This window comes from Botryllus schlosseri, chromosome 15, assembly GCF_051294905.1.
Source record: "Botryllus schlosseri isolate E-star chromosome 15, Bs_hap1, whole genome shotgun sequence".
Classification (NCBI taxonomy): Eukaryota; Metazoa; Chordata; class Ascidiacea; order Stolidobranchia; family Styelidae; genus Botryllus; species Botryllus schlosseri.
In genome coordinates this window covers 18,078,574-18,099,772 of record NC_137250.1, presented here as the reverse complement: position 1 = coordinate 18,099,772, position 21,199 = coordinate 18,078,574, and the positions used below count along the sequence as shown (strand labels likewise).

Sequence of the window (21,199 nt, the reverse complement as noted above, 5' to 3'; positions counted from 1 at the left end):
ATATTGCCTTGCGAGTCCTCGTTGAAATAGTTGGCGAGCGACGGAAAATGATGATTTTATGGGATTATTATAGTATTTGATTGCTCCAGTTGATACATTTAGTGACTTTCAAAAAGTCAGCATGTACTTCAGAATTGTGGCATAATGTGTTCTGAGTCATCGCTAGGTATCGTTGACATCAGGGGTGACCAACGCTGTGCCCGCGGGTGACTGGTCGCCCGCCCGAGAGAACCAAATGAGTGGCCCGCGGTCTCATTAGCAAATATTCAAATGAGAGATTTGAAAGTTGAAGCCGAGAAGGGTTTTATACAAACAGCAGTTGGATAGGGGTCAGTCGACCCTTAGGAACATATGAACGCAGCTTACGATCGGGACTTTGCTCGTTCACGCGGAGGCTGACAAGGAATCCAGTTAATATTCCCGAGTCTCGACGAGGGTATTGGGATTGGCCCTTTGGCAAACACGCTGGTGAGAGTCCCGGTGAGTGCGAGTTATCTGTTATTGGTAAGTGGTAGAAACTCTGCCCAGTGCTCTAGCCTAAATGTGAAAAAATCCAACATAGTACGGATGAACACTGAACAGCGGGAGTATCTGGTAGCCCGTCGCATTGATTGGCAGGTCTACCCAAAAAGGAGCTATTGGTTTCATAAAGGTCGGTGACCCCTGGTGTACAATAATATGTCATTTCAATGAAATGTAGGGTTGGAATTAGGAATATGACGTCTCATGACGTCATGGGTTCACGTTCTCGTTCACACATACCCTTTTAAAAAGGTTCGCGGTCGTGATAAGAAACATGTCCCCAAATGAATCAGCTAACCTTGTGGGTTTATATATTTGTAAATGTGACTCAGTCTAAAGAGGTCAGTGCTTCACTAACTATATGAACCTAGCCGCACGTCACTGAGCAATATGATACGACCTAGCTAGTGTCGAAAAGTCTGCTGTGTGGCGAATGCCAATATCCTTCTCATATGGTATATTGTCGTGCCGTTTGACTGGAAATACTCTATATTTCCATAACACATGACATCTTTCAAATAAAATCAGCGCTGACAGGCTGAGGCCACATCCATAATGTTGACTGCTACACTTGTCCGTTGTTATGGGTAGGTACGCAGTAGGGAATAGTCTGAGCGCATGACAGAATGATGGTAGACGATCAGAACAGCCGTCGACAAACATAAAGGAATAATAACTATATACAATATAATAAACATAATAATCTAACGTTGGTCGCAGACAACAATTGATGAAAGTCTTTTCTGATATTAGTCATTATGATTTTCGTTTCCCAGGCTATCTTTCCAGTCCGTGGGCGATATTTCCAATGCTCTTTGGATAAACGACGTAAAATAGTCTATTCCAGGTATACGGTATTTTTTGTATATCATCGGGTAATACACTATCACCGCTACGATCATCAGAATAAATCCATAGACGTAATCCAACTTGGGATCCGTCACGAACGGCATGAGAACAAGAAACACCGCGAAAACCACCACGATGACAGGGATTACGATGGGTACCTATAAATATAAAAAGACAGGTGAAGATATCGTGCCAGCAATTTCGCAACGGGTTAACAAGTAGAGAGTCGCAGACGCTCCACCACATAAATTTATTTATTTAACTGGCGTGGAATGGCGATATAGTTGCGATTTTCGTTTAGGTGCAGTTCCATTACGGTGGCTCTCTAAAGAAAATAACTACGGCAAATTTTTTTCTCGATTTGATATTTGATATGGGACCTCATCATATTTAGAATGCAGTGCCCCTTTTATTCGTCTGCACAACAATGGGATACACGCTGGGGATAACCTCCTACCTACAACAATCCTATCATATTGCAAGGTAACACCAAAAACTATTCAACTGAAATTCCTAATTTTACTGAACACACTTGAATAAGTTTTTGGTAAGTATAGTTCTTGCTGAAGGCGTTTTGGCAGATGGTCGTCAGTGGTCGCAACTCATGTAAGAATAGGCTACCTTACCGTACATCAGCTGTTAGTTGCGCGATCATCCAGGGTTGTAACCAAGTCACAAAGCTCCGAGTCACAAGTCCATCCCGCTTTTAAAGTTTTGACTCGAGTCAAGTCGAGTCATTTTCAACTCACCACCGAGTCAAGTCCGAGTCCAAGTCATCGAGCAGAGGGTCGAGTTCGAGTCATGATATTATGACTCGAGTCCAAGTCCAAGTCATTGGGTTGACTGCTGAGTTTCCAGTTAAAATCTTGTTAAACCCGCTTTTATAACTCTGTTTGGTGATATCGAATGGTTAGCATTTATAATATACTAATTTTCCTCACTTTGAACAGTTTCTGGTCGCATTTTTAAGTACCAGTACCAATAGACGAAATCCCGATAGGGTTGTTACTTCACTGTTCTTCGAAATTACAATGAAATGTCGGTCTTGACCGTCTGAGTCTATGGAGTCATATGACTTGGTTCGAGTCACGAGCAATGACTCGAGTACAAGTCGAGTCAATACACAGATTGACTCGAGTCGTGTCGAGTCATTTCCGTATTTTGAGAAAGCGACTCGAGTCAAGTCGAGTCATCAGAAAATCGTGACTCGAGTCTGACTCAAGTTGAGTCATGACTCGAGTCATTACAACCCTGCGATCATCTATCATGTTCAATTGCACACTATCTATTGGCCCTTGAGATAGGCCTACTCTTGGTAGCCTCTCTTGAGCATTCGTCCACGGCAATTTTAGTATTGTGAAATCCAAATACTGTTTCATATAGTTGTGCGACATGTACAAATCCAGAAGTCAAAATCTGGTATAACATCGAGCATATAACTTTTAACTAATATTACCACAAAGTCAGCTGAGTGGTATAAAAAATCAACTGCATTCAATCCTTCATATATAAATCCAAGTAAAAAACATAATTGGCTGTACGCGTGTGGCCATTTCAGGGATGTATATTGCCTATCATCCTGATCCTATACGACATCTGCAAGGTTTGAGAATATCGTTTAATGTTCAAATCGTAAGTAACGCGATGGAATTTATTCTTAAAGAGTCCCGCATCTGTCCGCACGAGATGTACTCTTAGGCCTAGCATGTACGTCATAGGTAATACACACGTGATTATGAATTGCACTTACTCTGTAGGGCCGGTGTAAGTGCGGATACTTTCGACGAAGCACGAGTACCGCAGCACCACACAAGCCATAAAAAATCCAAGCGGTAGATGTTGTGATGCTGAGAAGCGTATCAAAGTCACCAAGGACGATCAATATCATAGACATCGTCACTTGCAGTAGGATAGCTGGTCCGGGAGTTTTGTGGGCCACATGCAGCATGGAGATGATCTGAAAAGCGTAGTTGTGGACAGCTAATAGTCTACAAATATTGGCTAGAAGTGAGTCCAGAAGCAAATCACGGATTTGAAATCAGTATGACATATAGAACGAAGTTAACATCTGCTTATCTAGATTTACAATGACAATAGGGCTATTAGCTATTCTGGATATTTACGTCATGTGCTGTCTCAGGTCAAAATTAAACTGAAACTGGATCAAAGCTTATTATGATCGCAGCTGTGATAATGAAATGCAAATCTATGTATAGTCTAGTTCTAAGTTGACGTCGTCACGGTACAGCCAAAGTATCAACTGTGAATGAGTTTGAGGCGTTTGCTACACTGCTTCTAAACTGTTGGACTTATACTGAGAAGGTTTGTAACACGGATAGCCGATAGCCTTGATGTGGAGCCATAGTGACTCCGAGTCTCCGGTTCTCAATGGCAGTCATGCGTACGGTGTGGTCTGCTTAAACGGAAAACGGATTTGTATTGCTCTGCTTTTGAAGCTGTTGCTGTAATATCGAGCCTACATTCGTTGCAATACATCCGTCGAATTTGCAAAGTATCTGGAACCAGTAGCACCTGGAGGATAGTATAGCCAACCTCGTCTGTCAGTTGATAGATGGATCAACGACAGAACAGCTACACGTGGTTGCTTTTGCATAGCTTGTAGCCACTGCTGTAGCTCAATTTCCCTGGTTCATACGTCTTGATTTACAGTTGCAGTCATTGTATAAAACTTCGGTGCGTGTTAGTGTTTATGTGCAATTATTGTTCATACCTGTGGGAGTTGCTCTCGTCTAGCGGCAGCAAATACAATCCTGCCACTGGTGAGAATACCGCCATTGACTGCACCCAGAACCGAGATCGACACGAACAGAGGCATGATCCATTGATATTCCGGAAATACGTTCGATGCAAATGTGACGGCCACTGCCTTTGATGAAATCATTTCTGCCGGTGTCAGAACTGCAAGTGTATAAAATTCATGAGTTAACTACTTTTGCCTTCCCATCCCATGCAAATGAGCTATTTTAGAAATTTACTTAAAGACACTATTTACTTTCAACTTCGCATTACATAAGAAGTCGGCTCGGTTAACATGATCTGTTGATGGGACGTTGGCTACCTCATACGTATACGCTAAGCACGTGAGTAGCAAGTAGGCTACATATATCGGCGAGGATATTTTTCCAGAAGAAATGTGTTCTATAGAGTGGTAGTAATCATACGACCTTACAGTTCCAAAATAGGTAAGCCAACATTGTGAAGTTTACGACAATAACGAAACGTAATAACATCTGGGTGAAAACTTATGGCGGTATAGGGTCGCTAAAGGGCACCTAAATATCTGTAGGACGACGTTTATGTCACCACGGTACATAAAGTTTTCCAGTCACAGACCTCTACAGGAAATATACAGCTCATGATCCCATTAATGATTAGCATTGACAACTATTGGTCAAATGGTCAATGATGCGCCGTGGTTCTCCTGGCATCCAAAAAGTTTCCATGGTATAGAATAAAAGTTACCTATGACTTGCCAGTTTACTAAGGTGATCGTGATGTATGATGTCGGTTGAAGCTCACTAGGTCCGACTGGTCGACCTCCTTCAATCCCCGCCCATCCTTGGTACAGCATTTACGATTCTAACAGTTCTTAGAATTGCCAACGAGACATCGTATAGGTTGACATTCACGATTTTGGTATTGCAGGTCGAGTTTTTAACGAACTTATTCAGCACTGAGGGTTCGAATTAGGGATGGTGTGAACGCGAACCTTTTGGAAAGGTTCTGTGTGAACGCGAACGTGAACCTCGTGACGTCATATTGCTAATTTCAACCCTATATTTCAATGAAGTGATAGCCTATATTAATGTACACAATACCTAGCCACGACTCGTGCGGCATAATGCCACAATGCTGAAGTACATTGACGTTTTGAACGTCGCTAAATGTATCAACTGAGGCAATCAAATGATCAATAACTTCCGGCGCTTTGCCAACAATTTCGATGAGGACTTGCCAGGGAATATAAGATTATGCCTTAACGGTCTAGGCCAGACCGGACAATGTCTTCGGCGTCCGAGTATTGCTATACATGGGTATTAAGCAGAGCTGCAAAACAGGTCACTATACTTGCTACCGATATTACCCCATTAATAAGTTATACAGCAGTAGCCAACACCCTAGTTGCACGGATTTGCTTATTATGATACAGTAAACATATGAAGTCAAGATTGACCTGTACGCCTGTTAGATTTTTTCATCAGAAAACGATATCAACCTCACTAATTGGTTGAATAAGCATCATTCGCTGACTATATGTAGTGTATTCACACACGGAAAGCTGGATATTTCGAGCAAACTTTTGTAACAAGGCAAGTAAAATTTTTGAGATTGTCAAGGTGCATGCTCGTTTAGTGTTGATTGTTTATGCTGCCAGCGCCATGCATAGAGTGGTTCGCAGTTGAAATGCAATAAATGTGAACCAAAGATGTTATAATGAAGTGAAAATTGTAATATGTGAAAAAGGTTCACAGTGCAGAACCTATCAAGGTTCTGTTGTGAACGCGAACCTCAAAATTTCCGAGGTTCACACACAGAACGCGAACGTGAACCTCACGTTCACACCATCCTTAGTTCGAATCATCCAGTGAAAGCGATGACAAAGTCACATTCTGGCGACTGCGCATGATATTGTACACAATTGTTGTAATGTATTAACTATAAGTGGATCTTGGATGAGTGTATAACGGAGTCGGAAGAAAATTCTACTGAAAACATAGAAGGCAAACGTTGTTCATGGTGGTACACATATCTTGTTGGGCTTACAAATTTGGCCTCGAAGATATGTGAGTATTATTGCATATTCCAATGACTTCCACAGAGCACCTGCGAACCGCTGGTTCAAAATACTAAACAATGATCATGAATTATATGACTCGCATTTTCGTTGCTACGAACAACTTTAATAGCACATACCAATGTGTTTTGAAGGGTTTTGCAGCTGCTACGCAATATAATCGTCCAATGAGAATCAAAATCCCATCGTCTTTGATAGTTAGAAACACGTACCCTCATAAAGCAAATCTATCCAATTACCTGATAAATACGCGACGTTAACAGCGATATAGAAAGCCGTGACAATACACAAAGATGTCATGATTGCTCTCGGAAGGGTCTTCCCAACATCTTTAACCTCTTCGCTCATTGTATTCAGCTTGTTCCATCCACCGTAGGAAAATAATCCCTTGAAACAGAAAAGCCTGGTTTCATTGTTTCATTGGCCACAAATTGTCATCTCACTTCTATGCGGTTTCATTCACACTTTAGTTTTAGCATCGCAAAGTAATATCGATGTTAGCTTCAATTCAAGGCGGTGCGGCGCTTTTCGTTCAAATATCGTGACGTCTGACATTTTCAATGACAATGAACTCGTAAGTAAAGTCGATCAGCATGTGGGAACATTTTAGGAATCGAGTTTGCAGCTAAATGGAGAGATCATTATTCTGATATATACATATCTTCTCAGAATGCAAAATGCATAAAGGGAAGAACTATGCTGTTTGTGGTATTCATGGTGTTTATCGACTACAATGGGCATGTACACCAGGCCGATATGTTCCTTATTTTGGATTCCGCAACTGCCAACTTGTAGCATGTCCCACTTCTAGGCCTTTTCTAGACACCGCCCTTACGCGGATGATATTGCGAGGAGGAACCAAGATAAACCTCCAACACTTAGGTAGGAACTCTGCAGTCGACCTCGGTCGGACTTGAACCCACAACCCAATGTTGTTGCAGCTGTGGATTATACCACTACGCTATCTCACCACATAGGGAAGCACTATAGTATCATTGCTACAACGGGTCGGTTCCATGACTAAAAATTGTCTTTGTGGCTGAATTCATTCGAATTTCTTCTTTTACATTCGGTTTGAAATGTTTTTATGTAACACGCGAAAGGGGACCATAAAACGGCAAATCTGGTATTTGGTCAACAGAGTATATAACATATTGCGAAGTTCAAATTACACTCACAGCTAATAATTACCTACATCTCAATTTCGACGCTATACTTTGTTTGATGTACGCAATGCACATATTTAAAAGCATAGTTTAAACCAGGGGTCTCCAACACGCGGCCCGCGGGCCGCATGCGGCCCGCCAAGTCATATTCTGCGGCCCGCGACCTGATTTGAGATTTCAGAAAAAAACTAAGAAAACCAATTTGAAATGCTAAAATTGACTACAGTCTCAACTTGTTTTGTGTTGTTTCAAAATAAGCTATTCTCCTGTGTCCAACATCACTATTCGTCACTAGCCAAAACGGCTCTGGTGATGGCAACAGCATTCCATCGAGGGAGAATCAGCTGATATGAATGGGCATATTGCCTTGACTTGCAATGGCCCAAACACCGCCAAGACCAAGACGCATAGAAAACGGCTCAGGGCAGTGGTTTACAAACTGGGGAACGCGAAAGCATCAGAAGGGGAGGCGGAGCTGCGCTCAACTGAAAATTTTTTCGCGCTTCGCGCGATTTACCTCTAATTCATCGTTATTGCTCTGTGTATAGGCCGGAATTCATCTTATAGAGCTCTCTCATCATCAATCATAACCTTCCATGCCATCAAACTAGCCGTTGGGATTGCTAGCTTCCTGGTTGCATTTTGTGATATGACGATTTTTCAGTATCATAAAGGGGGGCGTGTCTAAAAAAGTTAGAGAACCACTGGCTTAGGGCTTTCCCACAAGATCAAACTTTACGTGGAGATGGTATGTCAGCTAGTAACGGATCTCCCTAGTCCCAATATCGACTCCTTAGTCGCTGAAAAGCGTTTCCACGTATCGTGCACAGCTCACAGTTCAAAATAGCTCAGCGTCGTACTGACGTAGAGTTTTAGAACGTGGTTGCCTATTTTAGATCGATATCGAATTCATGCGGCCCGCGGCCTCTACGAAATTTGAAAAGTGGCCCGCGACCCGTTTTGAGTTGGCGACCCCTGGTTTAAACAGTATACTACAAGTGCACAACATAAATTCTGAATCCATGCAACGGCCAAACATGATTCAATCAATATTTACGCGTGGAGCCAAACCTGCAACTGCGCCCATACCTGATAAAAAGCCAAAGCGATCTGTCCAGCTGTGATGCCTTGCAGGACCGTAGGATCGAAAGCATTTTGAAAATTGTATATTCCCACCGGGTCGCCCATTCCCAATCTTGTAAATCCAGCGACTATGATGATCAACAGTCCAATAAATTTAGCTACCGTGAATATAACTTGTATTCTCGCCGACGCCCTAACGCTCGTGTAGTTGATCAGGCCTAGGGTTAAAACGCCTAAAAACGCCGCTAACTTGACGGCCAAAACCGGAGGGTCGCAGCCGGGATAGAACGGCGCTAAAAGGTAGGTTCCGAACACAGTGGACGACGCTGCTAGATTAGCAGGAGAAATCGCAAATATGGTACAGACCACGAACATGAATGCCACCGGCCCGCCGTAACTTGCGTTGAGATACGCGAATTCAGCTCCCGATTCCCGAATCGTGGTGCCAAGCTCAGCGTAACATAGCGCAGTTAAAGCTGAAAAGAGTCCACAAGCTATCCACATGACCAGACTGATTCCAACGCTCTGATTTGACTGCTCCAGCACCCCCGCGGGCGACACGAATATCCCCGATCCCACGATGCAACCGGCTACTATTGACACCCCTCTCCATATTCCGATTTTCTTCATTAATTCAAATTTCTGATTGCTGTCGTTAGACAGACCCGCAATCGATGATTTCCCAGCACCTACAGCGGCCATTGCGCGTAACAGGTCTGCGTTTGCGGAGTGCATACAATCATTGTTTTATCGATGTGCTGATGAAGTATATCAAATTCTTACAATGAGTCATATGTATTTGTATATATGTCATTGGGTTGAACTCGTAGATGCAACGGCCGTGCTCTCTACTGTTCCCCGGGACAGTTGCAGTAGCGATGCATGATGCATTTACGTTTTATGTACGAAGGTGGTCGGTACTTCTACTTCTGTTTGCATTTGCGTGATAACAGTAATTTGAACCACGCCACAAATATCGGGAAGAGAAAATTACTGCACCCTTTGTACAATAATGCAATAAATAGATAAAATCACCTAAACGAATTCCCAAAAATCGAGTCGAAAACCATACTGTGTGACAGGTCTGATGGTGTTAAATATAACTAGCACCTTAAATCAGTGGCTCTCAACCGGTGTGTGGCAACTCAACTCTCGCAACTTTGATCACGGGCAAGATAGCATAGTGGTAAGCGTCGGCGCCATACAGGCAGGCGGCCCTGGTTCTATTCCCCCCGTCGGAGTTTATTCTGGGCTCCTTGACCCCCGTGTCGTTGTTCTTACAGTGACAAAAAAGCCCAGTAAAAAGCACCCGATAAAAAAAGAAAAAGTGCAAGAAATAGCTTGTAAAAAGACCCGATGAAGAAAGAATAACATCGCGGAAGACTGTGACATCGGGCACTAGGTAGAGGTGGATGCTAATTCAAGAGACCCCAACTGGGTTGGTCATTCGACATCCCCCTATCTGTTTATAACATCGCACTGTGTGTCTTGCATATAGCATTGTACATTGTGTGTGTGTGTCTTGGGCGGACTAAAATCTGTCCATTGATTGATCTCACTAACGCCAACTACTGACCAAGAGACTATGGGACAATATTAGACTGTAATACTGTTCCGGTGAATTGACCTAAGCTAAATCATCCGACAATTAATCACTTCAAACTGCTGGTTATTGCCTTATCATTCTCGCGGTTTGAGGTGAGCCGCAAATGTCACAAGCGATCCACAGTACAAATTATAGCACTAAATCGAGCACTATACCAGATATAGCGTTTCTGAGAAAACCTGTCGAATATAGATCTATAGCTAACAGACAATTACGATATTAGTGAATTTGAAATCCCGTTATCACATTAGAAGTCTGCGGTTTTCTGCATTGATATACGATGGGACATAGATTAAATATTTTCGCCATAATAATCTACCTAAAATCGTGATAGTCTCGTATAGGCATGTGATATTTCCTTCCGCATCAATGCGTGTTAAATCCATTTAAAATCCATTCAATAACCTCGTAACTAAGCGATGGGTATATGCGGTATTATACTGTAGATATATACCTAGGGAACTTAGTTATCTATAGTTAGATAAATCTACCAAAGCCGCATCTAGGTATTTTTTACTCGGTCCTGACCTATTGAAACTATGGTGTATCCCCATTTCACGCGCTACTTTTTGGCGATTTTGGTGTATATTCCGCTAAAATTAGCACGAATCTCAGATATGCGTGAAAAAGCTGTGCATGTCACTTTGTCATAACGACAGGCCTATTTAGATTAATGAGATCTTGGAAAATTCAATATATATAGGACTATAGATGGAAGCTTGCAGCTGTTATGAAGCATATTCATGCACACCGCAAAATTGTTCGACGAATCGTTCAGAGAAAGAGCATCTTCTTAGTTAGTTCTTAGTTAATTACAAAACTATTATTGTATTTTTTTGTCGATATAGTGTTATTAAGGTGGAATATCAAGTGTTTTGCCACAAACATCGAGTGATAACGCACATACACTCGGTACATACTCAAGGGAGTACACTTGTGGAAAATGACGATGCGGGAGTACATATAGTTACTGTGATCATGTGGTCATGTGATCATTAGGGCAAGTTTTTGCAACTGTTTTTACAGCTTCCCAAATACTCGGAATATATCTAGGATAATGTTCTAAGCTGTTTGGAGGAATTTTATAAAGCAAATTTTTGCAAATTTTTCTATTTTTCCATGCATTTTTTTGTGCAACTTTTATCAAGTATTGTCCAAAATGTAATGGAGTGATTTTAAAAAAACAGGTTACAAAATTATTTCTAGCATGGTTCTCACTTTGATTCGATTAATAATGTGCTATTTGAAGGATTAGCTACATCTCGATGTTACCAATGACGCAACAGTTGGCTTGCAAGCTAGAAGCTTAACAACTCCAGCCAAGCACGACAGTGCATGAACTATCTGTAAATCGATCGCTTCATTAATTCACTGTCGTTTAAATATGTGGTTCTATCCCATTTCATGGACGTATACAGGCGAGACCGCCGAAAATTACATTTTCGCTGGGTCATCTTTTCACGCTATGGAATTTGTTAAAGTAGCCAACACTGAGTTTTGCTGCAATGTCTTCAGTCAAGTTTGCAGACCTAGGATGTTTAGGTTATGGTGTATGACTTTTTTATGTCCGCATTGCGCTATTTTCTTGCTGCGCACCGGAAAAAAAGTAATTTTCGACGGTGTCGCTGGGCCGTCCGTGAAGTGGGAAAGTACCGAATTTGACAGCTCTATGGGAGCTGACAGCGAAATGCTGTCATGCAGATTTGAAGCCTAAAGAACATAAAAGTCTATGCATGATCGTTTGAATAGTGAAGAAAGAAACGAAACAAGCATATTCCCTGCAAATCTTAAACTGTTGGGCTATACAACGGAACCTTTCAAGTATCACATACCCTAATAATTCTACAGGATTATAAATGCTTTATTTTACTGGAACTTTTGTTAAAATTAAGTGCAACTTTCTCACGATTTTAGTGCACCAAAAACTTGCCCTATGATGATAACATTCCCACGTGTCATGTCAGTCTTTACGGAGTGACGTTGCGAATTGACGACCACGGGATGATCCTGCCCTCGCAAGGACACCTCCTCTGATATGAGCCAATATTTTGTAACCTTCGACAGTTCATGCTCATTGAGCCATATAATTAATTTGTATGGAGCCGCTCGTAAACATAGTGACGCAAGTCGCACATTAATTAATGACAAGGGTTTGCCGACGTCAATCTCAATTTGACGTGCTCCGAAATTGTATGAATTGTCATCTGTTATCCGCAGTTGATGATCCATACGGACGGTTCAAAACTAAGTTTCCACGAAGCCGGTGAATATAAAGGTTACCACCTCATGGAGCGATTCCAGAGTTTTCAATGTTTTAAGTGTAATGACTATGTTCACACGTCTATGTCCCGTGTCAGGCAAGGTGCTATTTAGCCGGGAGAGGTCATTGATTGCGGACTTTCGGCAGGATACTAGACGAATGATGTCTATAGAGTTTGTGAATCTATAAGCCTCAACGCCTTGCTTCATTTTATGCCAACGACGATTACCTGCGATTGTGAGCAAAAGGCCCGAGCTGGAGCGACAGTTAGGTCTCTTCTGACTGTAATTTTAGGCTTGGGGTAGAGCGCAATTTGTAATCAGACCTTTGCCGATTGGAAACCGTTCATCAGCATATCAAAATTTGGAACACCTACAAATTCGCACGCTGTGTGACTATTCAAATCATACGAAGAGCCACCGGATTGATGGCAGCGTCACGGATGATATGTAGTTATAACGACGCTTAGAAGGTTATTATATATTAAATGAATTATCCATCCTTGTGCTTCACATATAATTGTATATCTGATTCCTTCTAAAATCGAATAAATTTCAGTAATGTATGAACTGCCGAGTGTCCATATGACTCTGACGCGCGCGAAGCTGTCTCGTATTATAGATCAAATGTAAAAATGAACTATATACCCACATTTAAGTAACTACAAGTTGACCCCGACACTTGTTTACTATTGGCTATTAATTTGCAAAAACGGTTAGATATTGCCATGCCGTGAAGCGTATCAAAGTCACCAAGATTGATCAGAATCATGAACATCGTCAGTTGCAGTATAGGATCGCTGGTCCAGGTGTTTTGTGCGTAACGTGCAGCATGGACATGACCTAAAAAGTGCAATTGTTGACATACAATAGTTTAATATTCGCTAGCAGTGCGGTAAAGAGGATTAAATCGACGATGTAAAATCACTATTACACAGAGAATCGAATTCACATCTGATGAACTGTATTTACAACGACCGTATAGGGCTATCATCTATGGCAGTGCTTTTCAATTATTTTGAACTCCATTCGCATCTTTTTTTTGCAAAAAAAGTTTTTCCGCACAAACCTACCGAAAATTTTCTCGCGAGTAAATCAAAAGAGCAAATAAATTTACGATACTGTGTGTGCGACTCTTCAGCTCAATCAAACTTGAAAGTACATAGCAATTCAATAACCTTAATGCCGTGGTTCTTAAACATTCGAAACCGCGACGAAAAACTGAGTTTTCATGCCATCTCACGACCCATATTTTTATATTATAATAGTTATGCTACGATTTTACGGGCATGTATGACAACAACACAACAGCTCTACAAAACATGTCTGACACACATAATACCAATTTGGGGTGAATTATTTTCCTCTGCGCATCGCAATTGTACTACTGTCTGTACTCAGGTTGCGAGGACGGGACAATTTGGTGCCGACCATTTCGACGACCGAGCATAGTGACTTTGATCGTACTAACGCCAATTGCAGACCGATATACTGAGACAAAATTAGACTCAGTAATTATTGTACCGGCTATAATTGACATAAAATCATCTGCAAATTAATCATTTTAAACTGTTGGTTAAAGCCTTATCATTCCAGTGGTTTGAGGTGTGCCGCAAATGTCACCAGCGATCCACAGTACAAATTATAGTCAAACAGTAACCTATATCTATTACACCAGATACAGCTTTTCAGAGAAAACCTGTCAAATATAGCTCCAGCTAACAGACAATTACTACAATGGAATTAAAAAACCCGTTATCACACTAGAAGTCTGCGATTCCTTGCATTGAGATATGATGAGACATCGATTGCATATTTTCGCCATAATAATATACCTAAAATCCAAATGGTACATTCTACCGATATAGTTAGTTTACGGTTAACTAACTGTTTACTGAATAATTCTAGATCTAATTCTATTTCCAGTTGAGCATTTGAAAAAAAAAAGTTGTATATAGAACAACCAGAAAACACGTGTCGTCGCTTGGAGTGAATCTTCATGCCTGTTTTCTGCTATGTCATGTTTTTCAGCCATTGCTAGCTCAGAGCCATCACTATTATCAGTGGCGTCACTAAGGGTGGGTTTTGGGGGTCGGCACCCCTCCCATTTCAAACTCGAATCCCTGTTCTTTTGAAATGCATTAATATTATTATTATTATTTAGTACACTATTTCTAGTTCTAGTTCTAGAAAGTTAGAAGTTTGAGTTCTAGTTCTAGTTTTGCATCTTGAAAAGGTTATACAAGTCTGCTCGCAAGCCTGAAATATTAAACAATTCACCAAAACAGCATCTCTATATTTTCTACTAGATCGGAGCTGTTGGAATTTGATATCGGTATCTAACGAGCCACTTTTTTGCCGTGTTGTAAAATCAGATTTTATACCGGTGTAATCCGCTAAAATTGTCACGAATGCAAGATATGCGAGAAAATGCTGTGCACATCACTTTGTCAAGCTCACGCAACACTTTGTAGCAAGATGCTTTCTGAGTAGTATTTGTCGGGTTTGCCGGAAAAGCTAATTCTATAAGTATATGCGCTTATGATATGTGTCCTTAACGTTAGGCCTATTTAGATTGATGAGATCGTGGAAAATCAAGCCCATGTGCTAGTTTGCAGCTGCGATCAATCCTATGTCATAGATGCAGAGGAATTGTCTAATGATTCGTTCCGAGAAATAGAATACGTTCTTTATACATTTGTTTGCATTCCAGGTACGCTACTTAGATTTTGTACGACGCCAGTGTATTGCTAATATATGCACTGCAAGTCTATACTCACTAATCGTATAAGTAAGTATATAGGCAGGGTTGCCATCGACATGGACCCAAAAATAAGGACACTCCAAAAATTAGATTAGCATTAAAAAGGGCTTCTGCGCATTACGAAGCCGTGCCATATCTTTTTGCCTGAAACAATCCGCTCCTGCAATTCCTTGTTATTAGAACGTGTTTCGTGGGTCTAACGACAGCTCAGGTCTAGGTTTCCCTTTGCTTGTAGCTGGGATTTGACTGCAATTTCACCAAGTTGTGATTAGAGGCGTCAACCGAAAAGGAAAAAAGGCTGTACTTGTACACCAAGTTCAGACAAAAGCAATTTTGAGCGTATGGAGCAAGAACTCCAGTAACAATGCTTCTTGACCGAAGCAAACTTCTTTGCGATGTTGGAATCGGGCAATATTGCTCCGAACAATTGCGATGTGCAGTCGTTCGTGAGGATGATTGCTAGTGTTTGACAGTATGGAATGGCTAGGAACCCTCAGCAGCAGCTGCCTTGTGGTCCGCGGTCGTCGGTGCTGATTGACTTGTGTGAAAAATATTCAGCGACTGGCTCGACATTATGACACACTTCTTGTGTTTTGGGTATCAATGTGAGTTGAAATAGCAATCTTTCCTATGGCCTCCAGGTTAATGTCACAATTGAAGATATTGCAATGCGTGAAACACTCACCCTTCAAGCTTCGTTTGATACCTTTGAATTCTCTCTCATATAGCCGCCACGAAATATGTTTTTATGCTTGCTCATTATGACTAATTACTAATCAGATTTAGCCTTATTTGTAGCTAAAACTGTATGTGCAATATAATTTAGGTGAATTTATAAATGATTTATAGCTTTAATACTTTTTAACCCAAGTGTGGACTTCACTGTGCCCTTTTTCACAAGGACATTTCTTAGAAATAATGACAGTTGAGTTTTCTAAGATCTGGATCATCAAAATAAGGACAAATCTTAGAAATAAGGACGGTATGGCAACCCTGCCTTTGTTTGGTGATATGTCGATCACAGTAACTACTGTCGCACACGGGGTGCTTTGCACATTGTGCACGCTTTCTAATGCGTATGGGGGCAATCGGTGAAGTCGCGACTAATTTTAGCCATACCTTGTTTTCCCTGTAAGAAACTCATTCTATGTGTTATCTCGAGATTGTTTTAGCGGTAGCTCGATGTCCAAAGGCCAAGTAGGGGGATTGCGAATTTTTCATTTTCATATAGGAAAATATATAGTTGTGTCATCACAGCCTTTGTGGAGTGACCTTTGCGAATCGGCAACCATCAGATGATTTCGCCTCCCTTACATGGACCCATTTCTTGTCTGAGCCAATATTTTGTCACCTTCGGGAGTATACATGTATCTTGAACTGCGGAATCAAGTATACAGCAAAGGACGACCAAAAGTTGCTGTAACTGCTCCTAACGTAAGGAGAGTTATTGAAACCACTTTTAATTGAACTCAAATCCCACGACCGATCCTGACTAATGATGATCCGTTGATGAAGGTTGAAGTGATATCTTCGAATGAACGACGTAACAAATGAATGTCCCAAATACAGCAATTGAAACTGGGTCGTGGAATTAGGTTTTAAAATAGTGGTCGCCTGCGGTTAGAGTTAGATAAAGAGACAAGCCTGCATGATTAAAACACAGGTTAGTGACTATAGCGACCACACATGACGCAACGTAAGCAACAACGTACATACAGCAAACAAACTAAACTAAAGATGCGACGCCCAATCAGCATATATATAAAGGACAGAACACGCGGCGCCTCATTAACTAATGATAATAATCACCACACTAAACGAACTAGACTACACTAAACTAACACTGCAGAATACTGCAGTAACAGTTGCTAACTTGTATGAATACGCCCGTAAACTTATGACGAAAATCGCGCATTAATGTCTAAGGCTTGCTGACGCTGTAATCCCAACTTTGCATGCTCCGAAATTGCTTAAATTATCATCAGTTATCCGCAGTTGATGATCCATTTGAACTGTTCAAAACAAAGCCTTCGCGAAACCGGTTAATATGAAGGTTACATAACTACCTAATGGAGAGATTCCAAAATTTTAAATGTTTTAAGTGTGATAACTATATGTTCACATTTCTATATCTTCTGTCGGGTAAGGTACTATTTAGCCTTGAGAAAGCATTGATTGCAGTACTTCCACAGGCTACCAAAGCAGCGATATCCATAGATTTTGTAAATCTTCAAGCCTCAACGCCTTGCTTCATCCTACGCCAAGGACGATTACTACCCGACAGTGTGCAAACCGTCCGTGCTGAAGCGGCAATTAGCTCTCTTCTGAATGTAATTTAGGGTTCGGGGCGGAGCGTAAATTGTAATGACACCTTTTGCGGGAGGGAGAACCGTTCCTCAGAATATCAAAATTTTGAACGCCTTCACATTAGCACGTAGTGTGACGGTTCAAATCACACAAAGTTCCGTTTCATTCGCGGAAGCGACAGGGTAAATAATATATGCATTATGATGAAGCGTAGAAGGCTATTATATAATAATCATTATGCAAGGATATTATATATTAATCATTATCCATGTTCTTGTACTTCGTACGTAATTGTAATTATGATTCCTTCTCAAAATAGGATAGATTTCGAGAGTGTGTGGACTGTCCAGTTTGCAACATTGGATTGTAATGCGCTCGAAGCTCACCGTATTGATAGGCCTATAACTTGGAAATGAACTATATCTCTGCATTCAAATGATTACATGTTGACCTAAATGCTTGCTCTATATGCCCCATGATGATTTCTGATAAGATAGCTATATTTTGACGCGAAATAGTTCGATTCAAAGAAATATCTATCATTTACATTTAATAAAAATAAAACGGTATTGGTCGATGTTGCATTCGTCGTCGTCTGTAGAATGACATCATTTTCGAATCGCGAAACGGCAGCAGTGTACACATGTCAGGAATGCGTTCAAGTGCGGTTTCCTGCGTAAATTAGAAAATATATCTTGTCATGCACTTTATCCCGGAACTCTGTTCGCAAATCGCAAATTGAACATTCACAAGCCGACATTTTCAAACATACACACACTCCCTCTCCCAAGTATTTTTCTGTGATATTTCGGTATCAAAAATCTGCTATCGGATCTATAGTAACTTGAGTAATCGCTTTTAAAATAGCATTTACACGTATTTGATCGTTTTTCTTGACATCAAATTTTAAAGTCGTTTTTATATGGGCCAGGAGGGGTGTGCGACCCTTACGATACGCAGGCCAGATATAAATAACGCAGCGACACCGCGTGTATCACGCCGTGTTCCTTGTAGCTGCAAAGGCGCTTCGTATTGGGAGTTGGTAAGGATGTTGGTGAGACTTACCATGCCTACAAAGATGTTCTTTATCAGACTACACATAGCAATCGAGAGTAGCGGAAGAAAACTTGCAATGAGAGAAAACAATCTCAGGTTATTCAATAACTTTTGTCAGACAAGATTCATGTGTCAAATTAGCATATGTATATTTCAGTGATTTTAGTGTGTTCTTGACCATTCTCTCAGCTCACTTGAGTTTATCTCAAACGTGCCAGACTACAAGTTAAATTAGAAACCCATTGTGATTGTTTCGCTGTTCGTGGTGTTTCGTCTGCTATGGTCGTATACACAAGGCTGATATTTTAAACCTCCGACACTGAGGTAGAAAATCTGGAGTCGACCTCGGTCGGATTCGAACTCGCAACCCATTCGTGTTGCAGCTGTGGAACGTACCATTACGCTATCTCGCTACATAAGAAACCAATTTCTTGACGACCTGCAAAATATTCATTTACGGACCGCAAGCTGCGCACCTCTGATGTCGGCTGTGCTCTGCACATCTGTACTTTACCAGCTTACACTTTGGGTGGTTGGAGGAGTAATCAGTGCATATTGAATACATGTTTGTGGACCAATCTTTGTATCACTATTTGCACAGTACACATTGGTCGATGTATGCAGGTCGTGTCCTTTACTGCGGCCTGGCGGTTCAGATCACAGTTGCTACAAGAATAACTCTCTCTCTCTCTCTCTCTCTTTAGTATAATTTTATAAACGTTAATTATACCAATGCTCTGCAAATCATGATGTAAAATTTCGCAATGATGGATACCTTTTACATGACTCATAATTCTCAGACGCTTGATGGCGCTACCACTCTTACTATAAGGTCGATTCCAGCCACGTTTAAAGGCTGAAGCGAATCCATCAGTCCGCTTGACTTGCGATTGACCCCATCCCATATCGTAGTTTTTCTTGTTTCCTTTTATATAAATCATGCTGTTGCTGCCTGAAAATATCCCCCACATCGTGACACTTGCAACCTTGCAACTCATGTTGCATTCCTACAATTGCGTAGGCTATATGACGGATATACTGACCTTATTTCGCACATGCTAGGAATTTCACAGTTTAAAGCAGCCTCGACGCTATGGAGCGGTATTTCTGCAGTTGTTTTTGCCGTTTTAATGTCACACTTTACGTGACATTCTTCTACGAAGAGGTGTGATGTGACGGGATTGACGCATTACGCGACAACCGATTATGTTCTCGAAGTAGGTAATTATACGTGTCGACACGCGTCCCTGCCAGTTGCCCTTCGATATTGAACGGATTTGACACGATTTCACATTGTCTTATTGCAAATCGAATTCCTTCAACTTCACAGAGAAGGCGTGATGTTGCATTTCTAATTCTGGACGTTTCATAGGCTCGCAATAAATCGAAATCTTGGTGTTCTAGATCTCGGTAGAGATGGTTGCTACTCAGGCAGGATGCCTTCTTAAATGCCTTTTTAAAAACCCTCGAAATCGTCGTCAGTTCAGCAGCTATAGCAAGTATAGATCATTGGTACGGATTAGGTGTTCTGATGATGACGACCGCCGACCGTAACATGCTGCATAACGATACAGTCCTGGTTAGAGATATTTTTGGTCCATTTATGACAGTGGTCGGAAGCATTTTTCGTCGAAGGATCCCTATTTATCCTATATACAATTACAGATTCGTAACGTCATGGCTAAAAAACAATAAACAAAAAACACACACACTAAAACATGTTTCAAACAAGGGCCATGTTTTAAACACGGCTGTTTTAAACTGATTTTAGTTTTAAACGGGACCCTATTTATAACCGTGTATTGGTTTGAACGTCATATTTCTCTTCAATTGCCTACTATACAAATTTTACTATCGTACACATATCAAGAGATTAATATACTCAAAATTGAAATTTGATTCGATATCCTTCTTAAGCTTTGAAAGTCCGACGATCATTGCCCGGCGGTTTATTTACATTACCGAGGCCACACGAGTGAGCAGAAAGAACACGAGAAAACATTACCCGATGAATAACATTAGTTGCAATGAATTCACTACAAACATAATGATGTCAGAATTTCGAATTTAATGAAAAGATTGCGTTTGCATCCTCCAGACATCCATTATTGGCACAGTTATTGACACGAGAAGAGTATTTTGCATTACCGGATCGCATGACATGCCGACATCAAGTCTAGCTCGAGAAAAGTAATGAAAGCCATGCCGATTCAAATCAGCGCAGGACGTAAAACGGGTCATGTGTCAGCGCGTTTAATATAGGCCTACTGGTGGCAACAATGTGAAGTTTGTCGACGGGGCTAAATTAAAGAAAATTAGGCGGCACAGAAACTTTTCATTCCGGTGTCGAATTGGTCATACTGTAATTACACTGATTTAACTCTAGTCTGTCAGAGACCTTGCGATTTCGTAGAATTTTCATGTGCGCTGGATCGTGAAAAGAAGTAGGCCATCGCTCTCTCGTGTTTCTAAAAATCTTACTTCTACCGAATCTATAAAAGCCGACGCTGCGGCCGTCCATCTCATACAGACACTGGATTTAGTTAAGTACGGACCAAGTCTACAGATAGTCCGAGCATCAAAATGGATCGTAATATGTACGCGTGCCGCAAACGAATCTCTGAAGACAATGAATGTGGAAGACGCTCATCGGCGGTAAACAATCTCTCGAATCGAAAAGACAGAACGAGCAAAGTTTCGAGCTCAAAACGCACAAGAACCAGTTTGAAGCTAACCGACAATTTGTTGGGGGCTATCACAGAAGCTTCGGA

At 41.2% G+C, this 21,199-nt stretch overlaps 1 protein-coding gene across 1 annotated transcript; it reads right to left on the bottom strand.

Annotated features, from left to right (window-relative positions):
• Positions 1 to 1,124: 1,124 nt before the first annotated feature.
• On the bottom strand, positions 1,125 to 9,493 carry LOC145457327 (b(0,+)-type amino acid transporter 1-like). The gene is made up of 5 exons (XM_080335519.1): positions 8,443 to 9,493; positions 6,427 to 6,574; positions 4,103 to 4,290; positions 3,122 to 3,328; positions 1,125 to 1,529 (listed from the first exon to the last, which is right to left on the bottom strand). The coding sequence occupies exons 1-5, from the start codon at positions 9,169 to 9,171 to the stop codon at positions 1,272 to 1,274; spliced, it is 1,530 nt and encodes a 509-aa protein (XP_080191645.1). The 5' UTR covers positions 9,172 to 9,493; the 3' UTR covers positions 1,125 to 1,271.
• Between the last annotated feature and the right edge of the window lie 11,706 nt (positions 9,494 to 21,199).